This window comes from Aspergillus fumigatus, chromosome 2 (genome assembly GCF_000002655.1).
Source record: "Aspergillus fumigatus Af293 chromosome 2, whole genome shotgun sequence".
Classification (NCBI taxonomy): domain Eukaryota; kingdom Fungi; phylum Ascomycota; class Eurotiomycetes; order Eurotiales; family Aspergillaceae; genus Aspergillus; species Aspergillus fumigatus.
The window spans coordinates 1,873,479-1,895,184 of NC_007195.1; the positions used below are offsets into that span (position 1 = coordinate 1,873,479).

General features: G+C 45.7%; 8 protein-coding genes across 8 annotated transcripts; 4 read left to right on the forward strand and 4 right to left on the reverse strand.

Annotated features, from left to right (window-relative positions):
* Positions 1-939: 939 nt before the first annotated feature.
* AFUA_2G07340 (putative COP9 subunit 3) lies at positions 940-3,085 on the reverse strand. Its single transcript, XM_749977.3, has 5 exons — positions 2,699-3,085; positions 2,371-2,607; positions 1,845-2,300; positions 1,622-1,774; positions 940-1,569 (listed from the first exon to the last, which is right to left on the reverse strand). Exons 1-5 carry the CDS (start codon positions 2,852-2,854, stop codon positions 1,078-1,080), a joined length of 1,494 nt encoding a protein of 497 aa, XP_755070.2. The 5' UTR covers positions 2,855-3,085; the 3' UTR covers positions 940-1,077.
* Positions 3,086-3,554: 469 nt separating this feature from the next.
* Positions 3,555-5,027, forward strand: AFUA_2G07350 (glutamate-5-semialdehyde dehydrogenase; the record flags this gene model as incomplete). Its single annotated transcript, XM_749978.1, has 3 exons — positions 3,555-3,855; positions 3,907-4,068; positions 4,120-5,027. The coding sequence occupies 3 exons, from the start codon at positions 3,555-3,557 to the stop codon at positions 5,025-5,027; spliced, it is 1,371 nt and encodes a 456-aa protein (XP_755071.1).
* A 25-nt stretch (positions 5,028-5,052) lies between these two features.
* On the forward strand, positions 5,053-5,984 carry AFUA_2G07370 (uncharacterized protein; the record flags this gene model as incomplete). Its single annotated transcript, XM_077804105.1, has 4 exons — positions 5,053-5,067; positions 5,232-5,360; positions 5,414-5,786; positions 5,848-5,984. The coding sequence occupies 4 exons, from the start codon at positions 5,053-5,055 to the stop codon at positions 5,982-5,984; spliced, it is 654 nt and encodes a 217-aa protein (XP_077660268.1).
* On the reverse strand, positions 5,292-6,168 carry AFUA_2G07380 (60S ribosomal protein eL18; the record flags this gene model as incomplete). Its single annotated transcript, XM_749981.2, has 4 exons — positions 6,083-6,168; positions 5,871-5,975; positions 5,426-5,793; positions 5,292-5,369 (listed from the first exon to the last, which is right to left on the reverse strand). Exons 1-4 carry the CDS (start codon positions 6,084-6,086, stop codon positions 5,292-5,294), a joined length of 555 nt encoding a protein of 184 aa, XP_755074.1. The 5' UTR covers positions 6,087-6,168.
* A 2,183-nt stretch (positions 6,169-8,351) lies between these two features.
* On the reverse strand, positions 8,352-10,933 carry AFUA_2G07400 (putative mitochondrial carrier protein). Its single transcript, XM_749982.2, has 5 exons — positions 9,731-10,933; positions 9,351-9,668; positions 9,002-9,280; positions 8,820-8,956; positions 8,352-8,759 (listed from the first exon to the last, which is right to left on the reverse strand). Exons 1-5 carry the CDS (start codon positions 9,833-9,835, stop codon positions 8,534-8,536), a joined length of 1,065 nt encoding a protein of 354 aa, XP_755075.1. The 5' UTR covers positions 9,836-10,933; the 3' UTR covers positions 8,352-8,533.
* Positions 10,934-11,196: 263 nt separating this feature from the next.
* AFUA_2G07410 (RNA-binding protein) lies at positions 11,197-13,713 on the forward strand (the record flags this gene model as incomplete). Its single annotated transcript, XM_749984.2, has 4 exons — positions 11,197-11,279; positions 11,558-11,614; positions 11,664-11,763; positions 11,815-13,713. 4 exons carry the CDS (start codon positions 11,197-11,199, stop codon positions 12,223-12,225), a joined length of 651 nt encoding a protein of 216 aa, XP_755077.1. The 3' UTR covers positions 12,226-13,713.
* A 387-nt stretch (positions 13,714-14,100) lies between these two features.
* On the reverse strand, positions 14,101-17,102 carry sac6 (fimbrin). The gene is made up of 5 exons (XM_749985.2): positions 16,573-17,102; positions 16,255-16,465; positions 15,506-16,194; positions 14,457-15,439; positions 14,101-14,404 (listed from the first exon to the last, which is right to left on the reverse strand). The coding sequence occupies exons 1-5, from the start codon at positions 16,593-16,595 to the stop codon at positions 14,370-14,372; spliced, it is 1,941 nt and encodes a 646-aa protein (XP_755078.1). The 5' UTR covers positions 16,596-17,102; the 3' UTR covers positions 14,101-14,369.
* Positions 17,103-17,284: 182 nt separating this feature from the next.
* Positions 17,285-21,507, forward strand: AFUA_2G07430 (DDHD family phospholipase). Its single transcript, XM_077804106.1, has 3 exons — positions 17,285-19,332; positions 19,436-20,671; positions 20,769-21,507. Exons 1-3 carry the CDS (start codon positions 17,855-17,857, stop codon positions 20,899-20,901), a joined length of 2,847 nt encoding a protein of 948 aa, XP_077660269.1. The 5' UTR covers positions 17,285-17,854; the 3' UTR covers positions 20,902-21,507.
* The last annotated feature ends 199 nt before the right edge of the window (positions 21,508-21,706 follow it).

Here is a 21,706-nt window from a genome sequence, read left to right on the forward strand (position 1 = left end):
CTTACTTAGGCAACACATGGTTATCCTGCTCCCTTCACACTGATCTTACTAGTTGATCTCAGACCTTAATGGCCGACCTTACAATAGATCTATTACTATATCTAATATTCTTAGGGATATTCTTAATAAATTCTAGTTTTTATAGATTAAGATAGATCTTAAAATAAAGGAATTTATTTTTAGTATTTAATTATTATATTCTTATAAACTATTACTAACCTCTTACTAACTAGGATTACTTAGGCTAATTCTCTCTAAGTATCATATATTATAAAGTATTTATAAGATATAATATCTTAAGGTATACCGTAGGTCCGTAATAGTCTATGTCTAAATTAGTATTAAGACTATATAAGTCAATAACTGTAAATTTAGGACTTCTAATAGGAAAAACCTTTTTATTTTATTATTAGAGGCATGATGGCATCCAGTAAGACTTAGATATATATATGGGAGATGGGCATGATTGACCATACGGGTCAATCATAGTAGGTCTTTTTACTTTTGCCTTAGTGGTTAACCATTGCAGCCTAGTGCAAGGACAGCAAGGTTCTCACACTTATATACTCTATAGAAATCCTATCTTATAGAGAAGTAAGGAAGGGATTCCCTAATTCTAATACTAATAGTAGATAGGATTCCTAAGGAAGAATAAGGATAATAGAATAGGATACCTATTAATATAGGAAATCTTATATTGATTTCTTAACCTATTTTTAATTTTTTATTATAGGAGGTAGGAGTCCTATCTTATTAGATAAGAATAGGAAATCCTATAGGACTCCTAAAATAGGAAGGGAAACTCACTAGGGACTCCCATTTCCTAAAGGGAGGGAAATCTCATAGGAAATGCAAGTCCCCTTACATTTCCCTCCCATGCAGCCAGCCTAGGACCAAAATCAAACTGCTGTGGTTTTGGTGAGGGTCAGATTTGATTTTAGCAGTTTAGTTATGTAACTCAATAATTAAACAAGTAATACTAGCCAGTCAAGTGATATATTAAAGCTAGGGGGCTAATGCTAACACACCCATGGCTTCTAAAAAGCAATAGAACTGCATGTTACCAAACCCCAAATATCAATGCAGGCCACTCATTATGTCCTCATCTACATCCCAGCTGGAGATATCATCTTTGAATTTCGTCCCAAACTTTCCAGAACTGAGCTCTGAGGCATTCTTAGCCCTTCGGAGGAACTGGAGATGCTCACTGCTTAGCTCCAGATCATGGTTGCTCTGATCGAGATTACCAGCAAGAGTGGTCAGCAATAGTCTCTCTGAATTCAGTAGAAATCCCATATGCTCTTCCCCATGAGGGTTCGATGCTCCTCCAACGTGAAAGTGGAGCATTGTGGGCTTGTGATGACTGCTTGAGTGTGAAAGAGTCGATCTCAAGCCGGATATCACCATAGACGATATAGATGCTTCAACCTCTGTGGATGGGATGAGATTTGATGCTATTCGCTGCGCGATGTCTGTGATAGCCACGGCTGAGAATGTACTGCCTAGCTTCACCACAACAGACTTCCTGTGCTCATGAACGACCTGGAGAACTAGACCCATGTTGTTATCCTGGACAGTGTTAGAATAGCAAACACCAGACACAGGTTTTTTATCAGCTTACAGCGAGCCATATCTCCCGTCCAACATCGACCTCAGCCCCGAGTCTCTCTGGGTCGTCGTGTTCAAAGGCATCAGCCAGTGAGACATATGGCAATGCCAATGACCGATAGACTTTCATCACATGCGGATTGATCAGCTCAGGTGTTGGCATAACCTGTTTATTAAAGGGAACCTGTAAGCTATACTCCTAATGGCATGCAGATTGTTGGCCTTTTAAGACACACCTTTCCTTTCGCCAGTAGACTGACCAGAAGCCACTTCTTGTATGCCTCAACCATAACCTTACTGACAGTATTGGCGACAGGGCAACTGATGACTATGCACAAGAGATGAAGCGCACTCTCCCACTCCTTGAGTGCCATGTAAATCATCGCGCCATATAGAAAATATTGCAGGTGGTCTTTATATGTCACCTGTGTGGTAAATCCGGAAGCATGGGTGATATACGCCGCGCTTGAGCCGTGCTCAGAGCAGAGGAAAAACTGACTGTGCGCCTGATAAGCATGACTGGGGCCTGAAGGAAAGTGATACATAGCCTTCGATAGGACGGGCAATGCGTGCCTATACGATCTGCTGCATAGGCAAAGTTTCATAAGAAGGAGATGCGTCGATGTGAAAGTCTCCGATGCCGGATCTAGTCGAAGTATTGCATCTTTAACCGCTTGGACTGCTAGGAAAGTCTATGGTACTCCTGACATGTTTAGCAAAGGAAGAAAAGTCATGAGTAGGCAATGAGAGCAATCGTCTTGCCTTTGAAGCAGCCTGTGCGGCGTTGGCTACAAGCTCAACAAGTCGTCTCCATTCCTGGCCAGCGTAACGAACTTGAATTGGGTCGAACACCCTCAGAAACTCAATAGCCCTTTTCCACAAGTCACCCCCCGGCTGGACATCCTTTGGCAAACGTTGGTTGTACCTGTCGCCCAAGACCTTGACTCGAGCATGAAAAACGAATAGATAGGCCACCGAATGTAGAGATGGATTGAGGCCCTGTACCGGTTTGCCTGGGGTGTAAGCGAGCGACGACACTGGTCATGTTGACAATGGCATCACAACAGGGCATGGTTTTGCATCTGCTTACATCGAGCAATAGATCAGCACTCCTTTTGATCTCGCTAACCTTTGTAGGTTGCTTTAGAAAAGCAATGAGTTCGTGAAGCTCGCGGTCATAGTCTTCCTCATTTGAGGCATGCTGGAGGGTTGACACCACAGTGAGGCGAGACAGTATCTCTGTCATCTTTCAACTCATCTGATCACCGCTCACAAATAGGGTACAGAAACGATAATCAGGCTCTCTGGTTGTTAGGGAATTGAAATGCGTGGACCTCAGGTGGCATCAGCGTAGCTTGCGAAAAGATATTGACACTGATGTGAAGTATTCAATCCACCAAACTTGATACATGGTACGTTGATCATCAGCCTTCGGGTTCGATGTTATATCGACACATCTGATGACATCTACTCTACCACCTAACATGTGTTATAACTATACTGCAGGCCTCGAGGCAAATTACATCCTTTACTTGTACTCGTGAATTTCATTTTGACACTGTAGTCAGTTTTAATATACTCTACGGAGTAATTACTGTGTAGTTTTACTGCGAGAACTTATTCCGAAATCTACTCCGTACCCCTCTTACCTTTAGGGCAGTCAGTCATCAACCAGGTTAATTATGTATATATTTATAATACGCTGTCGAATGAAAGGTGCCTTGATTTATATATATCACCTGGTCGATATGTACCAAGCACACAAAAATTTCAGCAATTGGACATGCCTTGTTAGTTATCACCTGTAGACCGCGGGCATTTCTCTGCCCCACATTTGTAGTTGTAGGCCAAGGATCATTTTGACATTCGAGTCATACTATCTATCTAATTGCCTCCTGCTACGGCTTATTTTTTTCCCTCTTGTGCTACACGTCAAAGGTCTTGTAATGTCGCTCACCGACTCCTCCGCAGTTGAAATCGCGAGGGCTGCGTCCTTGGCTTCTCGCCAACTCGCAACTTTGCCCACAATTGACCGCAACGATGCGTTGACAGCGCTTCACGATGCTCTATTGAGAAATCGAGAAATCATCCTTGATGCCAACGCAAAGGATGTTGCGATAGCAAGCCAAGCGGCTAATAATGGCAGCCTCAGCCACAGTGTCCTCAAGAGGCTCGACCTGTCGAGACCTGGGAAATATGACGATATGCTAAAGGGGATTCTTAGTGTACGGGATCTGGAAGACCCAGGTGTGTGTACATCAATTGGCCGAATATACATCATACTAATCAGTCTATCAGTGGGGAGAGTGACCCTAAGGACGCTACTGGACGATGGTCTCATCCTGGAGAGAGTGAGCTGTCCTATTGGTGTCTTGCTGATTATATTTGAGGCCCGTCCCGAGGTGATCGCCAATATCGCGGCACTGTCCATAAAATCAGGAAACGCTGCCATTCTGAAAGGTACTTTTTGCATGATCGATAGTGAATTCCACACTACTGACTTGAGTGAAGGAGGAAAGGAGTCGACTGAGTCCTTCATCGCCATATCAAAAGTGATATCTGAAGCGATCTCGGGAACACGCGTACCCGTGGCATCAGTCCAGCTCGTTAAAACCCGAGACGTTGTTTCGTCACTTCTAGCGCAGGATTCCTTGATTGACCTGGTCATACCCCGTGGTTCCAACGACCTTGTCCGATTTGTCAAGGAGAACACCAAGATTCCGGTTCTCGGCCACGCTGATGGTCTTTGTTCTGCATACCTCCATGCTGATGCAGATCCAGCAATTGCTGTCAAAGTCATCGTTGATGCTAAAACAGATTATCCAGCTGCTTGCAATTCGTTGGAGTCTTTGTTGGTCCATGAAGATGCCCTTGGAACCATATTCCCCGCTGTCGCTGAGGCCCTTCTGGCCAAGGGAGTCCGTCTTCGTTGCGACATCCAATCGAAATCTGCTCTTTTGAAAAACATATCCTCCCCACCCGCAGATTTACTAGAAGATGCAGTCGACTCGGATTTCGACACTGAGTTTTTGGATCTTGTCCTAGCTGTCAAGACCATTCCTTCAACATCGTCACCAATTTCAGCTGTCGAGGATGCGATTTCTCATATCAACTCACATTCGTCGAAACACACAGACCTAATCGTGACAGAGTCGAAAGAGATTGCCGAATACTTCATGAGGGGTGTGGATAGCGCTGGGGTCTTCTGGAACGCATCGACTAGATTCGCAGATGGAATGAGGTTTGGATTTGGCACTGAGGTTGGCATCAGTACGAATAAAATCCATACGCGAGGACCTGTGGGTTTAGATGGATTGACAATCTACAAGTATCTGCTGAGGGGTCAGGGACACAGGGCAGGTGATTATTTTGAAGGAGAGGGAGGTAAAAAGTGGAAACATGAGCATCTAGTTATATAGTAGCTTCATTTATGAATAATTTGCGATGTCGACGGGCACAGTAAGAATTCATTCCTTTCGTTGTAATTTACTCTAGGCCCAGCGTATCCGGAAATTCCAAATTCAACAGCGCGAGCATTGCAGTCACATTTCCTACAGTTAGGAGCTCCTCCACATCTTACAGCAAGAAAGCAAGAGCCCTTATGCGAGTACTTTTGGCAATAGGTTCATGTGACAACACCAACTCAACCCATGCGACATCGTCAAGCTCCTCGAGATGTCTGCTTAAACCTTGAAGCCACGAGACCTTCTACGTCCGCGAGCTCTCTCGAATTTCCGGCCCTTGCTCCTAACGTACGGTTTCTAGTTCAAGTATAAGTATGTTTAAGTTAACACAAGATAGTGAGGTATTGTCTCACCTTGTGGCTGTGGGGTCCAAATCCGAAGTGCTTGACAGCTTCACGAGCGTTCTTAGGGCCACGGAGGAGGAGAGTGTTCGCTCCAGTAGGTGCCCGAAGTGCGAGCTGATCCAAAGTCAGAGTCTCACCCCCAGCCTTCTCAATTCTGGCTCTCGCAGTAGCGGTGAACCGCAACGCGGCAACAGAGAGTTTGGGAACAGTGAGAAGGCGATTGTCATCAGTAATAGTTCCGATCACAACGATGGTCTTGCCCTTGTGAGCATCGGTAACATTGGAAACGAGTCGCGAAAGGGAGACGGGAGGGCGGTTGATTCTCGACATAAAAAGGCGGCGCAGCACAACTTTGTTGAAGTTGGACTCCGTGCGGCCTAACAGAACAGAGAACTCAAATCAGCCTCCAATTGTCACCATCTCTAAGTCAGGGATTCAAGAAATATTATCATACGGGCGAGAAAGCGGTAGAGCTTCACAAGGACCTGAAGGTAGACATTTTCGCTCTTCGGCGCCTTGCGATGGGTGCTGCGCACATGGTGACGGTCCAGGTCGATACCTGAAGTGATACAACTGTTAGCCTATAAATCTCCCTGTCTTTGATGGGCGTCGATAATCGAAACGATTTAAAGGCGTGTAATATTGTGTAGGAACTGATATACATACCCATGGCTGCTGTATTTGATAGGACACCTTGGGTGTTGGCTTGCTGTCGCGCCCGTATACAATGTAAATCTGTTGAGGTTTTTGATGTATGATTTTCAGATAGACGGTGTGTGCGGGTTGAGCCCTATACTAGTACAAATCTAGAAATTCGAGCTCGTGACCTACACCTAGTGTGGGTCCTACATCTATTAGTGGCTTAAGCGTTCTCTGAAGCATAGTTGCCCAATGACTAGGTAGCTGACTACTTTACCTACCTTAGTACCTAACTCCGTATTATAGAGAAAGGTACACAGTATCTTGAGGACCAGTCGAGTTATTCTTATTGTTTCTCTGTTGTGAGGCCTATATTCCACTAGTGTACTGTTCTTCAATTTGTCCTTTCCTATTACCTTCTATCTAGCGTGGTGTTATCCTGCTGCACACTTTTTCACATTACATACTCTCATGACTTCTTAATTGGGGCCAATGTATTCTAGCTGAACACTGTCATCTTCAAAATAAATAGACCTGAGTGTGTGTTACGTCTACCATAGAATATTCCCACGTCATGGATTCTAAGACCTGTCTAGACAACATCAGGAGCCCATGCTATGTAGGATTAACATTCCTTTAGAGCAAATGATAAACTTAACATTCAGCTATCTATACAGAGCATCGTCAGAACAATAGAGATCTTGGTATGAAGGTATTCAACTCTATACTCTGTACGTAAGCAATGATGCCTGTGTGTAAATAACTACGGAGTACTTCATAGATAGGTTAACATACCTTAGTTACTGTGTGACTGATGTTTCTGTACTGGGAAGGTAAAATAAGCTCTAGATTGAAGGTAGAAGCCTGATTGGACACCTTAGGAACATGCTTACGTCATGAGTACATTTCTAGGTACATATGCATAATGCTGAGCCATTTATTTCTAAAGAATCATCTAAGTTACTCGTCATGTATGTACAAGAGCTAGAGGGAGAATGCTCTGAGTGTAAAGTCCGGTTTTGCAGGGTCTTACCCGTTCCCAATTTGATGGCAAGGAAGTAATATCATTCATCCAAGAAACTAACAAATACAGAGATAACAGTCCGAAAAGTAGCAAGGAAGATCTCATTCCTAGCGACGCTGTTGATATCATGGCATCCTTTATCCATCCCCGGGGTTACACCCTGAGGCAGACATTGGGATTCTCCGGTCAATCTTGGACATCCTTCAGGTATTCCTCTGTGCCTATTAATGCTTGCAGTGAACATTATCTTTCTTGACCTTCCAATCCTTCAAGGCCTTCGAAACATCCTTGCGCCTGGAATGGTAGCCGCTAATAATCTGGTTTTCAACTCGTCGCCGCCTCAATCACACGGCCTGCCGTTCTGTTTATCCTTGTGGGCTCTCCATAGCATGACCTCCATTCTACAGAGTACATTGTGTATATTTTCTGTCCATTCCTTTTTTTGGTTCCTGTTTGAGAGGCAAAGATTGTAGCGTAGCCTCTTCATCTGCCATGTATGAATCCTTGAGCTGGGGGATCATTGAGATTTTTTATTGTCTTTCGGCCTGCTTGTTGCACATCTCATTGCAATCCTTTTCTGAGGGAATTGCCCCTCCAATGCATTGCCACTTGTCTGCAGCAGGGAACTTACGCTACCATAGCAAGGGCGGTGCTGCTACCCCAAGTGCTTCAAAAGAAACCAATTTGTATGTGAGGATTTAGCGTAACGTCTAGAAATTATGTGGCTATGGGGTGAAAATACACTATATACCTAGGATATAATCAAATAAGTTAACCAATGCTAGATGTCTAGGTATTTGAAAAAAAAAAAAAATCGAGATCATTCTTAGGTGAATATACGCTCTCTATATGGGTTTGATATCATACCTAGCAAGGGACAGGGGAAGTTTATAACTAGAGAAATACTTACGATATGAGACTGTTTCTCCTAGTAATTCTGGAAGACCTGGGACAGTGATGATTCATCGCCTCTATGATCATATGTATCCAATTCATTAGATGCACACCTGGGCCTGAATTGATGACTTATTGGAAATATACGAGAGATATGTTTGTGTATTAGATGCGCCACTGGGTTTAAACTGACCAACTGGAAATGCATGCTCGTGTATTTACAGGGGCGGTGCAAGAGAATGTCAAGGGTGCGAAGTCTAGCTTGTGAGCTTTTAAGAAGATGCATATACATATATAAGTTGTGGGCATCATTGGTCGCTAGAAAACATCATTCAAGGGAGATTCGGACTGTCTTAGCTGCATCATATCCCACAAAGTGAAGTAGTAGCGCCTACCAATTCAAGTTATATCTACGTGAGTACCTTATATATTATTGTTTTTGTCTCCAAACAAGTTACCTCTGCTTATTCTCTAATGAAACCTTCCTGGCCTGATATGGTTATTATAAATATCGAGGAAATGACTGTCAGCTAAAACTCTCATGAACACAATGGTCATGATTATTTCTCATCGCTAAATCCAACAAGGAAGTCCCTTGTCAACTCAAAGCTGAGCCAACTGCTAGCCATACTCGGAGCAACTTTCAGAAGGTTAGGCACTATTCCTCTGAAAAACCCCCGCAGGCCTTCCTCCGCGATGATAACCCTCACAGCGTCCCAAATTGATTTATACTGATAGCCCATTCCCGACATCGTGTTTATCTGGAAACGACGTCGCAAGACATCACTATGACGGTATTAACTCGCGACTACAAAATTGGAAAGCAATGTTTCCTTGAATACTTACAATGGGTATGTGCAAGTCTGAGCTACAGCCCCTGAGATAGCACCTGCTAGTAGCTTGCGCCAGGGACTGGGATTCTTGTCCCCATCAGGAGTCAAATACTTGCGAACAGACTCATATGTCATGAAATTGAGGCCCACCTAAACTCGTAAGCACCTGTTTATCAATATTCGGATTTCACTTACATATGGAGCAACGCCAGCGACTGTGGGGACAATACCGCGATAGAGGGCAACAAAACCACCCTCATTCTTATAAATCAAAACCATAGTTGTAAACATTCCAGGCAGTTTTTTGGCGGTACCTCCATGACCGAGAGCAGCGAAAGATGCTGACTGAATAGAGAGTCGCGTTCGGACGATGTCGAGAGGGTATGTGATGGTGACCGAAGTGATGCCAGCAGCTCCTCCACATAGTAAGCGCCGGATTGGCGACAGCTCAGCATCTGGAAAAGGGTCGGCGAACTGGACAAAGGTAAAGGTCAACGTCTAGGCCACAACTCAATTTACCGTGCTAACAGTCCTCGAGATCTACCTTTTTGTAGAAGTTGTAGCTCCCGAACTGGACGGCGGAATAGGGTATTATGCGAATGCAGTTTGTGCCGTTACCACGCATGAAGCCTCTCCAACCTTCCTCTTTTCCAATCTTCACGAGAGCCCTCCATATAGATAATTTATATTCCTCTCTGCCCACAGTCTGAATCTGAAGCAAGATTTTGAGGCGTTCGAGTGGTGATACGATCGTCCTAGATACAGCACCGGCAACCCCTCCAGCAATGAATGCTGCGATTACCGGGTCGGATATCCTTTCTTTGGTTTTGGTCAAAACCGGCGTGCTCTTCAGTGGTGGTGCCTGAAAACAGATGTTAGCGGTGGGAAGTCGGGGTATGGGAGCTGTAGCAGCACTTAACTCACATTGACGGGACCTGGGGGTGACAATTGACAAAGCTCGGGCGACTTGGTTTCGCTAGACGTTTTGACGTCAGCATCTCGCCTGCGTTGATCCCGATCTAAGCTCATTTTTATCACAGTAAGCTCGGGTATCAAGTCCGTAGCCACAGATGGCTCGTGGTAAAATCGAAGTGTCTCGACTTTGACGCGCCGTCTGTCCAAGTCCTGGCGCACAGTCTAAATAGAGGATCTATCTTTGAGATTAACGATCGACATTTAAGTGGACAACAAACACCGAAGAATATAGGTATATCAGGAAATGACAGAGAATGAAGTCCAAGAGAATCGGAAAGGGAACAGGTGCAACTAAAGTCAGATGCTGCTAAGATCCTCAAATCATGAACTGCAGGCTGATCAAGTCTCTCAAGCTTTTCATTTAGCTAAACTAGCATCAATGCCGAGGAGAAGGACGCAAAGCTGCCGTGAGGGAAGAATGAATTATAAAACCCTAACTCCCAATGAAGCCGAGGCGAATTGTACTGAGGCATTAGAAGCGCTGATAATAAGGTTGAATCAACACTTGCCCTCATTCCCACTAGTGAGATGGATTCTTTCTCCGTAGACCAGTTGAATACAGACCTCAAAAAGGCTCAGATCCTTTAAATACCCCGTGCGCAACTACTAGATATAATAGAACCCACACGAGAAGTGAGATATACTGACAATCTTAGGCTTTTCTCTTCTTATATGGGGTGGTATATGCTGTGTCAACCTGTTACTATCAAAACAACATCTCTAGGTGATTCCTCCATTGGTGGCCTAAGGCTACAATTTCGGCCAGAAATTTACATCATCGAATGCACAAGAAATTCGAACGACTTCTATAGAAGCTACTCCGTAGTCCAGCCCTCTCGCGAAGTAATCGGACTCGACCTACGATCACATAGACCTGGGAGAACTGTCGGTCACATTTGATATCCATTTAGATGTAGCCCGCCGGACCTGGGTGGCCGATTCAGGTTTCCTATCTCTGTCATGGCCATTGTATCAATAGTCTACCTTACTTCGTACGGCTTGTTAAATACTTAGGTTGTTCTAGGTTATTTAGCCCATCGCCTAAAGTTCAAGAGTCACAAAGTTGCATAATCATACTACCTCAAAGTAAAGAGCATAGTCCGGACCACGATATATACTTGTATACTTCAAAAAATGAGTAGATCAGATTGTGCGCAGATAGAGGCACCTGAAATTTGAGTGTGATTCATAGGTAGTCCAGAAGGTATGGCGCGTTCGCTTGTGGCACATCCACCTCACCGTAGTTCCTTTTCACCTTGTGCTTCCCTCACTACAACTTTCAACTACCACCACTTTCTGGCACTTCTCCTTGGTCAGCCTGTTTTTCCACGGTTCTTCCCAACGTGAATCCAGCTAGCTCAGACTCGAGCACCTGAAACTCTACAAGCAATATATTCGTTCAGCATTATCAAAAGATGTCTCGCCCAGGCACCACCCTTTATGTCACTGGTTTCGGGCACGGAACCCGGGCTCGCGATCTCGCATACGAATTCGAACGGTATGTGTCGCTCGTCGATTGCTGCACACTCTAAGAAACTTGCGATCTCCGTACCCACCTTCGCACTTCAGTCAGTGAAGTCCGACGCCTCTGAAACTCAGTCGTCTACATCATGAGAGTAGAATAAGCGGCTTTTCCTCATTTTCGACTCGTCATTACTACTCCCCCCGTTCAACTTCCTGCTGATTAGACAAGCACTCCGCTTCGTACTCTTTCACCTGCCCCTAATCTGCCTCGTTTGTTATTCCGTGACGTATTCTGAGCTAATACGTTCACAGATATGGACGCCTCGTTCGGTGCGATATCCCAGCACCGCGTACTCCATCTAGCAGACTGTACGTTTCCCTCACTTTTCATACCTATTCATGGTTCTGATGAGGCAAGTTTTGCTTTTGTTGAGTACGAGAGCCGCCGTGATGCGGACGATGCATATCACGAGATGCACAATAAGCGGATTGGCCGCGATGATCTGCTGAAGATAGAGGTACGTTTCTTGGCTTTCTGCCGTTGTCCCTCCAGACTAATTTCTCCTTAGTGGGCTCGTACTCCTCCTTCTGCCTCATGGCGCTTTGAATCCGGACGTGACCGACGTCGTGACCGTACTCCCCCTCGTCGAGGTCGCTCCCCATCTCCTCGTCGGAGTCGAGGTGATTATTCCCCTCGCAGGGATGAAAGATACGATAGAGATTATGACCGACATGACCGGGACTATGACCGTCGCGACCGAGACTATGACCGCCGTGATCGAGACTATGACCGTCGCGATAGGGACCGAGAACGCTCTCGTGACCGTTCGCGAAGCCCTGATGAAAGGGACCGTGATGTCAAGGAAGACAGAGAACATCGTGATGATGAGAGAGAGCGCCGCGAAGAAGATCGCGAAAACGGCCCGAACGGTGAAGACAGGAAAGGTACATACCTTTCAATCCATCAGGGACAAAGATGAGTTCTGCAGCTAACTCTGGCAGCACCTCTGGATCCTCTGGCTTCGGCTCATGACGAGCTAGATACTGCCGAGTAGGTTGACCCCTCGGTGCTCATGGCATAACTGTTGGACAGTTTGCGATCACGCATAGGGACGAGAGAACCGCGACGGTATCAATGTTAGTTCAAGATATGGTTACCGAGGGCGTGGGCGACATTGGTTTGAATCAGGTCTCTGATCCGGTAATGGTAATAGACGCCGGTTCTCTGGGTAATCTTCTTTTCCTACATTCTGTTTACGTTCGCATGCCTTTTGCTCTTACCTCTTCATTTCTTTGTTCTTTCTCTTTTCCTTGCTTTCTTTCTTATTTCTGCTTGTTACCCAATTCATGTTCTCTTCGTGAACAACAGAGAACCAGAAGCGAAGGACCATGTTGAGATTTTCGGAAGCAAAACCAACAGAGGGATGCGAAGGAAAGGGAAGAAAAGGACAGTTGGTCGTTCATGGTTGCTTTGGTCTCTGTGTGCTCTCTGCTCTTCCCCATTCCCATTTTTGATTTCTTTATCATTTTCCTTTAACTTCCCTCCTCTTACGGATCCTGGCTTGTGTCCGTTTGTTCGTCGATTGGTATTTATTGTGGTCAGCAGCTCGAATCATTTCCGACCCGGACGTCGAGCGATCGTTATTTCTACTTGCGCCAATTTAGTCGTCCCTGCGTGTGTCCCCGATATCCGCGTTCATCGTCCGTCTTGATCGCATTCTAATAAGAGAACGATTGCCATCCTTTCATCGTCCATCACGATCGGCTAAGCTTCGCGATATCCTTTCCGTCGATCTGTTGTTTCGGATACCGACTCATGATATCATAGTCCAGTAGAAGTAGCCGTAAGTACCAACTCCTGTATGGAAACTGTGTATCGGAAAATGGATGTTTGACATTTTCGATGTTTGATCATCCACCATGCTCCATACGGGTCGTTCTTAGTGTCCGTAGCATGAGAAGTGACGTCTCGAGCTCATGCCGGAAAGGCGCCACGTACACCCAGTCCCTCATTTCCACAGATATATAAGAGTGAGGCTTGGGGTTCGTCAACGCCGGCATGACTCGATCATCCGTCAATGGCTAGTTCCTGCTTGTTTCTGTCATTGTTCTAGTCGTTCTCGATCCTGTTCATGTTTCTGAGGCCCTGAAAGTTCAAGACTGTTTTGATAGGACCTGTTTCCCTGTCAAAACGGGCGAAACCCCTGCCACCAGACGCATTATCACTTTTCCAGTGGAGTCAGATATCTCCTGGGGTTCGCAATGAGACAGAACTCTTTGTTTTGGTGACACACTTCTCTACTTTGAAAGATTCCCCCCCCTGCTCTGGATATTTCGCAGAAGCCTGTGACTGCCTCGACTATACAAGAGTTAGACCGGAGGGCCTACGGCATGACAATAGGCAGTACATGATTAGTTGACTTCATAACTTTTTAGGCTGGAGAATTTCATTTCTCGTAAGAAACAGCTCTTTCTATTCCATATACGTTGTTACAATAGGAATCGCACAGATAATTGATTGGAGTAGGGGACACCACAATGGTGGTTATAGTTATATGCACAATAGTAGCCGAGTAAGCACAGCTTTTTAAAGAACTCATCGAGTACAAATACGCAATAGTATGGTCTACTCCGTAGTCAGTTGTGTGGTTGGTTAAACGCCGTTGAAAAATCTAAAAGCTACATCAAACGCCTATTGCATGGTTATCCCGTGTTGCTACCTATTATGAGAATTAAAATACTTGGTATCCAGACAAGATGTATGATGTTTAACCCTCTTTACGAACATCTTCCAACATCATCCTTTGCTGGGGGGATTGCCTAGCAGATTTATTAATTTAATTCAATTTACTTTTTTTTCTTTAAACTTTTAAGAATGCTGTCAGATTAGACGAGCATTATTATAGAAATCATGACTACATAAACGGGCTCGAAGAGCTAACTTTGCATCTAATATCATAATCCATGTAGAACTTAGAGCCGAGGAAACCAATGCATCTCAATGTGGTTACATTATGAAGTACGGGATAAAGGTGGCTTGAAATATCCGACTTCCTAGCGATCCAGGGGCAGAACATGTTTCATGATATTGTCTCAGCTGCAACAAAATTTTGTACTGAGCTGATCATTGCATCTTCTCATATGTGGCCATCAGAGAACCTATTTGAATGAGTTATTAGGCATGATCTTTGTGGAGAAGAACCCAACTTACCAATGAATGTGGTGACCAAGCGAGACCGCACTTGACAAATATCCTCAGGGACCAACCAAATAGTCGCGCCTAACTTTCTTGCTATGCTAATGCTCAATTTGGCATTAGCATACGCTTCCTCGTCTGATCGGCCGGGTGTGACGAGGTCGTAGTCAACATAGCTACTCTTCATCCCGTTCAGAACATCAAGAAGGAAAATTCCCGTGCCGATAGTTTGGTCCTTAAAGCTGCGTATTGACGAAGTTCTGCCTCCTTTGCGGGACATGTCATTTGCCCACCGGATCATTTCGGCATCAGTGATCTCACGCTTGCCCATTCGCTGCGCAAGGCTAGACAAGGTGTTTGTTATATCTCTCCGCATCAATTGCCAAACCAGTCCAAGCGTAAGCGTACGTTGGCCATCAGTAATGTCCGCACCCTGTACTCCTACAAGGGAGAACCCGATGTGCTTCCCAAGTTCGATCGCATAGTTGGTGTTTTCCACAGCCTTGAACCGCATCATCTCGCCGCCAGAACTAGGCGGTTTGTTAACATGTCTCCAGTTGACACTGCCAGGGATCACTTTGTCGTAAGCTTGAAGTAGAATGGTACCATCTCGAAGATCATCAAACAACGAGTTGACGGGGGGTTGGACATCGAGCGAGTTCAACCACAAGGTGAAAACTCTGGCTTCTCTTTCTCCTTCTGCGTCGAAATCCTCAACCTCGAGTTTCTCCTCCTCAGTTATTGGGTCGAGACCAGGAATCGTGTTGAACAGATTGGCAACAAATGCAAGGTTAAGTTTGGGGTTTCCAGCAACAAGGGACGACGGAGTCAGGAACTTTCGACAGTTTAGTTTTTCTGCATTGGCCAGAACTTGCTCTGCTCGCTCAAGCAGGTTCCGAGTCTCAAGCGGAGCTCTCGAACACAGATTGGGAGCCAGCTGATTCAAGAGGACAGCGTAATTTTCACCGTCTTTGACATCAGTGGAAAAGTTTGTCACCCTGTGACAGGTCAGCGAGCTGCATTATTTCGCAGGAAATGGCTATGTTTAAAGCGGCTCGACCTACTTCCTGTCCCACTTTGCATTCTTCAGATGATAGTTGAACCAACGCAACAAGATTTGTTCCGGAGGGAGGCGCAAGAACTGGTCTAGCGTTTCGTCGTCCTCAAGAAGCCGATAGAGTTCGGGATGAAGCTTGATATCAATTTTTCCCAAAAGACCTCGCCGGATAATTTGCCAAATCAAACCCAAAATCAGGTGCTCGCGGACCTCTATGATGTCGCCGCTTCCGATGTTAACCACAGAGCACCCAATTCCCTTGGCCGAATTGATCACAATGTTATTGTTCTCAGTCATATGGAATGCATTTAGGTCCTTGATCTTTCTCCCAGGCTTATTCAGGACACGCTCATCAATTGTATCTGGGACGCTGTCATTGATGAGTTTTGCTAGGACCAATCCGTCCTTGCATTTATCAAACATCTCAAAAGTGTCAGTGGGGAATGGTAGCAGATGGCCAATATCGGGATCCCCAGCAAGGACAGCATTGATATGTCTGGTGAACTCAGTTCTCTCATCTTCATTGATAGTATGAGTGACGTTCGCGGAGGAGCCCTGAACGTGAATACGTCCTCCTACGCTGCCTTTGGAGACGTGTCGAGCCACACCCATTCCAATCTCGGGTATCCCTGGAGCCGCACTCGGGCCGGCAGTTGCTCTATTTTGCGCTGGAGTAGAGCGGAGTCTTGAAATGAGCTGTTGAATACTTTTTTAGCTTCACATGGTCCCGGTAGCGATGAAGATACAAACACGAACATCTACATAATCTTCGAGCTCGACTCGACGAGAGCTATCGAGATCGACTTCCTTCAAAGCCTGACGCACGACGTCGTACGGCTGACGTTCGGACTGCTGGGTGGCCTTGATCACAGTAGCCTCGTCCAGATACCCCTTATCGTCAACATCCAATTTTCTGAATGCATCCTGAAGGGAAAAAATTTCACTTTGGTCAAAGTGTGGATATTTCCTAGAGGTGACCCATGTGAGAAATTCTTAAAATAACACGCTGCGTTAAGGTCTTCTGTTGAGAAGATCGGCGCAGCACATGATAAACAAGAGGGATTAAATACGAACCTCTGAAGCTTGAGAACGTTCATCTTCTCGATGAGCCGATATGCTTGTCCTGTGGATGGAGCCTTAAGAAGACCAGAATAGATCTGGCTTCGAGATGAGTTCAAAAAAAGGATGTTAAAACGGCAACAGACTGAGAACGAGAGTATAAAGAGGAAGAAGGCAATCAGAACAAGAGAGCAGAAGGATGAAGTTTTCTCCCCCAGCCGCGAGACTATCGCAGAAATCGGGGCGGTCGAGCTGAGCGTTGCGTGGTTTCAGGCAGCCGGTAGACTGTGGCAATGAGTGAAGCTACCTACTCTCCGGATAGACACCCCTGGAACTGGAAGCGGGATGTTGAAGCGGGGTGGGGGTTGTGGCTTATGGAAACATATACGGAGTACGGATTACGTAGTAATTGAGGCAACATCAACAACATCAACGCGCTTCAAATGTATAGAGGCTAATACTGGTGTGTGATTGACCGTTGAATAATTACTAGGCGGATAGAACAAGAAGCTAAGATTACTTCAATAGTTCAATCGTCTCCCTGGGAACTTATCATGCATTTTTTGTTCGTTGCTAATGACTATTCATACTGGCGACGTCATCACATGACCAGTTGAACAATGACGCATGAAGTGGGCTTCCCTCAAGGAACTTCCCGATGTGCGAAGGGGTACCATACGGGTTAATCTTACAAAAAGGGCCCTTGGTGACCTCAGTGGTGGCCATGGTCTTTTAATTCATCAGTGCTAATATACAGCCCTTTTTACCTATTTTAGGCTAGGTAACTTAGGCTCCTACGGAGTACAGATAGTTTGTATCATATCTGTTTTCAGGTGCGTTATTAGGTAGACTCTTGCTGATATCCTACTACGCATGCGGGCCACGCATCTACACAGGAGATCTACGCATTGGTAATTCAGGTTATACCTGTATACATTGAATATCTATTTCTTTTTCGAGACGATCCGATGATTCTTTACTCCGGAGACACACTATCAAGAGGGCGTCATCTTGGCGCTCCAGACATCTCTAGGCTCCATGTGTTTTGTCCCCTACATCAAAGATAACATACCTTAGTGACTGTTCTTTTTCAATGCAGCCATTGTAATTATATTGCACTGTTTGGCTCGCCGAAGAAGCTTCCATACCGATACCTGATCCCTCAGTCTTAGTCATCGATCGGGGGCATCTAGTGCCATCCCTTCTATGACTTTATCCTCCCATCTAAACCAAGGATTTGAGTAATATTACGATCGCTTTGGCCCGCACATCCATCTTTCGGGGTCTTCAGGGCTCAATGTCCAGGGAAAGTCAGAGGGGGTCCTTTCTGGGACCCTTCTCTTCCTGGAATCCGTCAAGAAACACCAAGACTTCCCCCAACACCGATAGACCAGACATTCTTCCTAGATCTCAAGGCGAAGATCATACAATCACACACAGGCATAGACTTAGCTTACGCCACTACCCTCCGGATTGCCCCCCGCTGAGGGTGAGGTGGTTTTACGCTGTTGACTCACCAAAACGGAAACCACTATTCTCAGAACAACAGAAGGAAGAACCGAAACCCCTACCTGCGCCCAAAAAGTTTGTCCCGTTTTCGTCGAAAGATTCCCAGGCCATTGAGTCCACTTTCCAAAAGCTATCGGACGTTGAGATTGCTCAAGAACAAACACGAAAGAGTGAACTGCTTCGCGAAACAAGGAAAGGGTTATTTACAGTGCCTGTCAATGAGGACAACCTATTTGACGTGGACATCGAACGAAGGGAGCTCACACCGGCGTACTGGATAGGTCCCACCTATGAAGTGCGCCGGGGTACGTGGTTCTTCCAAGAGGGGTCTACTTTCAAGCCGTGCGAAGAAAACCTGGCCACCCAGCTTGAGGAAGGGTATCTCAAACTTAAGCCATGGCGCCTGGAAAATGACCAATGCAGTCTCCCGCAGACCCATGCAAACCCAACCCTCCAGCAAGCAGATAGATCAGATGTGAACAAGTCGGGGTTGCAATGCACGCCCGAACCAGAGTTATGCGCATCGCAGCCACATACTGGTCAGGCTGGACATGCAACTTCTGTCCGAGTAAACGAGCCTCGGCACTATCGTCTTTTTGGTGCTTACATGAACTGCATAGTGACATATCAGGATTGTTCTACAGCTTTGTTGGCGAATGACGATTTCATGTCACGAATGAGCAGTACCGTATACCAAAAATTGGGCGGTATACCAGGTACAAGAGTGGTGCGTGGTTTTGTCGAAACCAAAAGACAGAAGGAAACACCAGCTGTGAAGAGTCGTGATCATAGTGTTGGTACAAAATCTTCGTCCGATACCCCTAATACAGCTTCGACAGATCATGAGGTCAAGTCTGTTGCGGAAATTTCTTCAGACACATGCCATAATGAGGATGTGAGGGAGAAAGAGACTAATCAGGATGATCCAAGGTCAACTCTGGAACGGCAGATGTCGTCCCTTGCTGGTGAACCTCAAAATACAGCTGAGCTTGAGGAGCAAGCGCGGAAGCAGGAAGAGAAGGAAATGGAAGACTCCAGGGAAGCAGATGAAGAGGACAGAGAGCGGGAGATTGACCATTTGGTCCTTGTCACACATGGAATAGGCCAGCGACTTGGATTGCGGCTAGAAAGCATCAACTTTATTCATGATGTGAATGTTCTTCGAAAGACCATGAAGAGCGTCTATAAGGCTTCTCCTGATTTGCAGGCTTTGAACTCTAGTTTCTCAGACAGTCACAAAAACTGCCGCGTTCAGGTACTTCCAGTGTGAGTTAACCCACCCTCAGCAACTGTCAAGTGCTCAACTGCGGATTGACCATCACACTGTCCTGGATTCACTCGAAAGAGCTCTTGTACTGATGGGACTTAGCTGTTGGAGACACCTCCTTGATTTTCCTTACAGAGGAGTGAGGCAGAATCGTAAAGAACTTGATTTAGCAGATGCAGACTTTGATGACGACAATTCTTATCCCGGTTTGAATGATATTACCCTTGACAGCGTTCCCGCAGTCCGGAATCTCATTTCTGATTTGGCAATGGACGTACTCCTCTATCAAAGTGCTTACTGTGAACACATTTCTACCATAGTTAAGCAGGAGTGCAATCGGATTTTGAAACTCTTCAAGCAGCGAAATCCGACATTCAATGGCTCTGTGAGCCTCTGTGGTCATTCACTTGGTAGCGCGATCCTGTTTGATATCCTATGCCAGCAACCGTCGACTCCTCCCACGCCCGGAGAGAGGAGGATGGACCGAGAGGGGTCTCAGGACATTTTGCTCGACTTTGACTGCGAAGAATTATTCTGCCTGGGGTCTCCAGTTGCCCTTTTCCAAATGATCAAAGGAAACACCATTGCTGGGCGATCTATGATCGACGAGGCGAATATGAAGCGGTCCAAGAAGGCGTGTGATCATCGGAACCCAAAGTCTTTCTCCTCCGCGAGCCGTGGCGCATCAGTTCAGGCGAGCACGGCGTCGAGTGAGGGGCTGACTATCGTATCGTCACCGAAGTGTCGGCAGCTTTACAACATATTTCACCCTTCTGATCCCGTTAGTTACCGAATTGAGCCGTTAATCTCGCCGGCAATGTCGTCGCTCAAGCCGCAGCCCTTGCCCTCGGTAAAGAAGAGCCTCTGGGCAACTCCTGGGCAAAGCCTATCCATGATTGGCAGTCGTGTCGGCCAGAGTGTGGGAACCTTATGGAGCAATTTCGCAACCGGGGTCGCAAGCAGTCTACTTAACCGAAGCCTCGGACTTGGTTCAGAGGACGCTTCACAATCCACAATGACTGCTACCGAGACTCAAATGTCTCGAGGATCACTAGCTAACTCTTCTCTTGGAGAGGATGGTTCTTCTCGGTTTGGTTCGGGCGTTGATTGTCAAGAAGCGTCTGCCAACAGATACCGAACACTGATTGACTCGAACTTAGAAACACTCTACGAAGGAACCAACAGAGCCAAGACTAGTTGTCACAATGATATTTTACATTCGGCGGCCACTGAGTCTGTCGTTGGCCGAGAGAGCGAGGATTTAAGGAGGTTGAAAATGGAAGATGCTAAAGTGAGGGCACTCAATACTAATGGACGAGTTGACTACAGCATCCAGGAGTAAGTTAATTATTTCTTCCCTCCAGCTATCGGGGATTTATACGTTCCTGTCTGAATCCCTCGAACTCACGCCCAGGATGCTGATATATTTCAATAGGGGTGCATTCGATATATCTCTGATTGCGAGCATTGCCAGCCATTTGACATACTGGGCCGATGAGGATGTAAACCACTTCATGCTTTCGCAGATGCTGTCAAGAAACGGTCGGCATCGAAGTGACAAGGACTGATACTTCCACTGCTCGAATTTGTCGGATATCTCTTCTCGCTATATTGACGCTCCATCTGCTTCCAATTTCAAGCGAAGCCCTGACAGGGTGGTAAACCAGCCCTTGCTTCTGTTAATTTGTACCCCTTGGAGGAGAGGATACGTTGCCTTACACCGGCAACACTAAAGCCTTCCGGGGGAGCTTTGCCTCTTAAGGCGGACTGGAACGATTGCACTCAACAGATTCAGCGGTATACGTGGGATAGATCCTAAGGATGGTGATTTCATGTACGATAATCGCGACGATATTGTCCCTACGATGGCTCCAGGATGATGCTGGTCAGCATGTAGAAATTTAGAATACTCTATGTATTTGACAGTTTCAGAGTTTACTATCAAGATTACATTGTCTCGGGTGTTCTATTTTGATGAGGAACGAAGAACAGACAACATGACTTACATTAAAGTTGTTCCAATTCCCCTTACAGGCTTATGGGCGTATTGTTTCTGGTGATGAACAGACGACACGAACCTCTAAACAGACGTGGATCAATTGAAAAGATGTGATATGAGTAAGATCAAATCAGAAATAAATCGGGTCTGTTTCGTACAACTCGTTCCAGTTGATTAGTTACCTATACCTAATTAGGTTAGGTAGACTCTTAGCTGAAAGTAATGTTACTGTACGGAGGTGTGGTGCAGAATTCATTAGCCACTAGTAAGCTTGGTAAGGTAATAAGACTAAGCAATATTACATAATGTAATCCACGGCCGAGCTATGCACTTTCACTGTCGCGTTAAAATACTATACTACCAATATTTTTCAA

What these genes read in the sequence shown, in the direction of transcription:
- AFUA_2G07340 (XM_749977.3), bottom strand. Translation starts at nt 2,854, where the DNA reads ATGACAGAGATACTGTCTCGCCTCACTGTGGTGTCAACCCTCCAGCAT. An exon ending in CCGCACAGGCTGCTTCAAAG is followed by an intron (nt 2,301 to 2,370) that starts GCAAGACGATTG and finishes GGAGTACCATAG; the next exon opens with ACTTTCCTAGCAGTCCAAGC. An exon ending in GACGGGAGATATGGCTCGCT is followed by an intron (nt 1,570 to 1,621) that starts GTAAGCTGATAA and finishes AACACTGTCCAG; the next exon opens with GATAACAACATGGGTCTAGT.
- AFUA_2G07400 (XM_749982.2), bottom strand. Translation starts at nt 9,835, where the DNA reads ATGAGCTTAGATCGGGATCAACGCAGGCGAGATGCTGACGTCAAAACG. An exon ending in GCTACAACTTCTACAAAAAG is followed by an intron (nt 9,281 to 9,350) that starts GTAGATCTCGAG and finishes ACCTTTGTCCAG; the next exon opens with TTCGCCGACCCTTTTCCAGA. An exon ending in TCGCTGGCGTTGCTCCATAT is followed by an intron (nt 8,957 to 9,001) that starts GTAAGTGAAATC and finishes TTACGAGTTTAG; the next exon opens with GTGGGCCTCAATTTCATGAC.
- AFUA_2G07430 (XM_077804106.1), top strand. Translation starts at nt 17,855, where the DNA reads ATGTCCAGGGAAAGTCAGAGGGGGTCCTTTCTGGGACCCTTCTCTTCC. An exon ending in CGCGTTCAGGTACTTCCAGT is followed by an intron (nt 19,333 to 19,435) that starts GTGAGTTAACCC and finishes GATGGGACTTAG; the next exon opens with CTGTTGGAGACACCTCCTTG. An exon ending in GTTGACTACAGCATCCAGGA is followed by an intron (nt 20,672 to 20,768) that starts GTAAGTTAATTA and finishes ATATTTCAATAG; the next exon opens with GGGTGCATTCGATATATCTC.
- sac6 (XM_749985.2), bottom strand. Translation starts at nt 16,595, where the DNA reads ATGAACGTTCTCAAGCTTCAGAG. An exon ending in AACGTTCTCAAGCTTCAGAG is followed by an intron (nt 16,466 to 16,572) that starts GTTCGTATTTAA and finishes GGTCACCTCTAG; the next exon opens with GAAATATCCACACTTTGACC. An exon ending in CTTGGTCACCACATTCATTG is followed by an intron (nt 14,405 to 14,456) that starts GTAAGTTGGGTT and finishes TCATTCAAATAG; the next exon opens with GTTCTCTGATGGCCACATAT.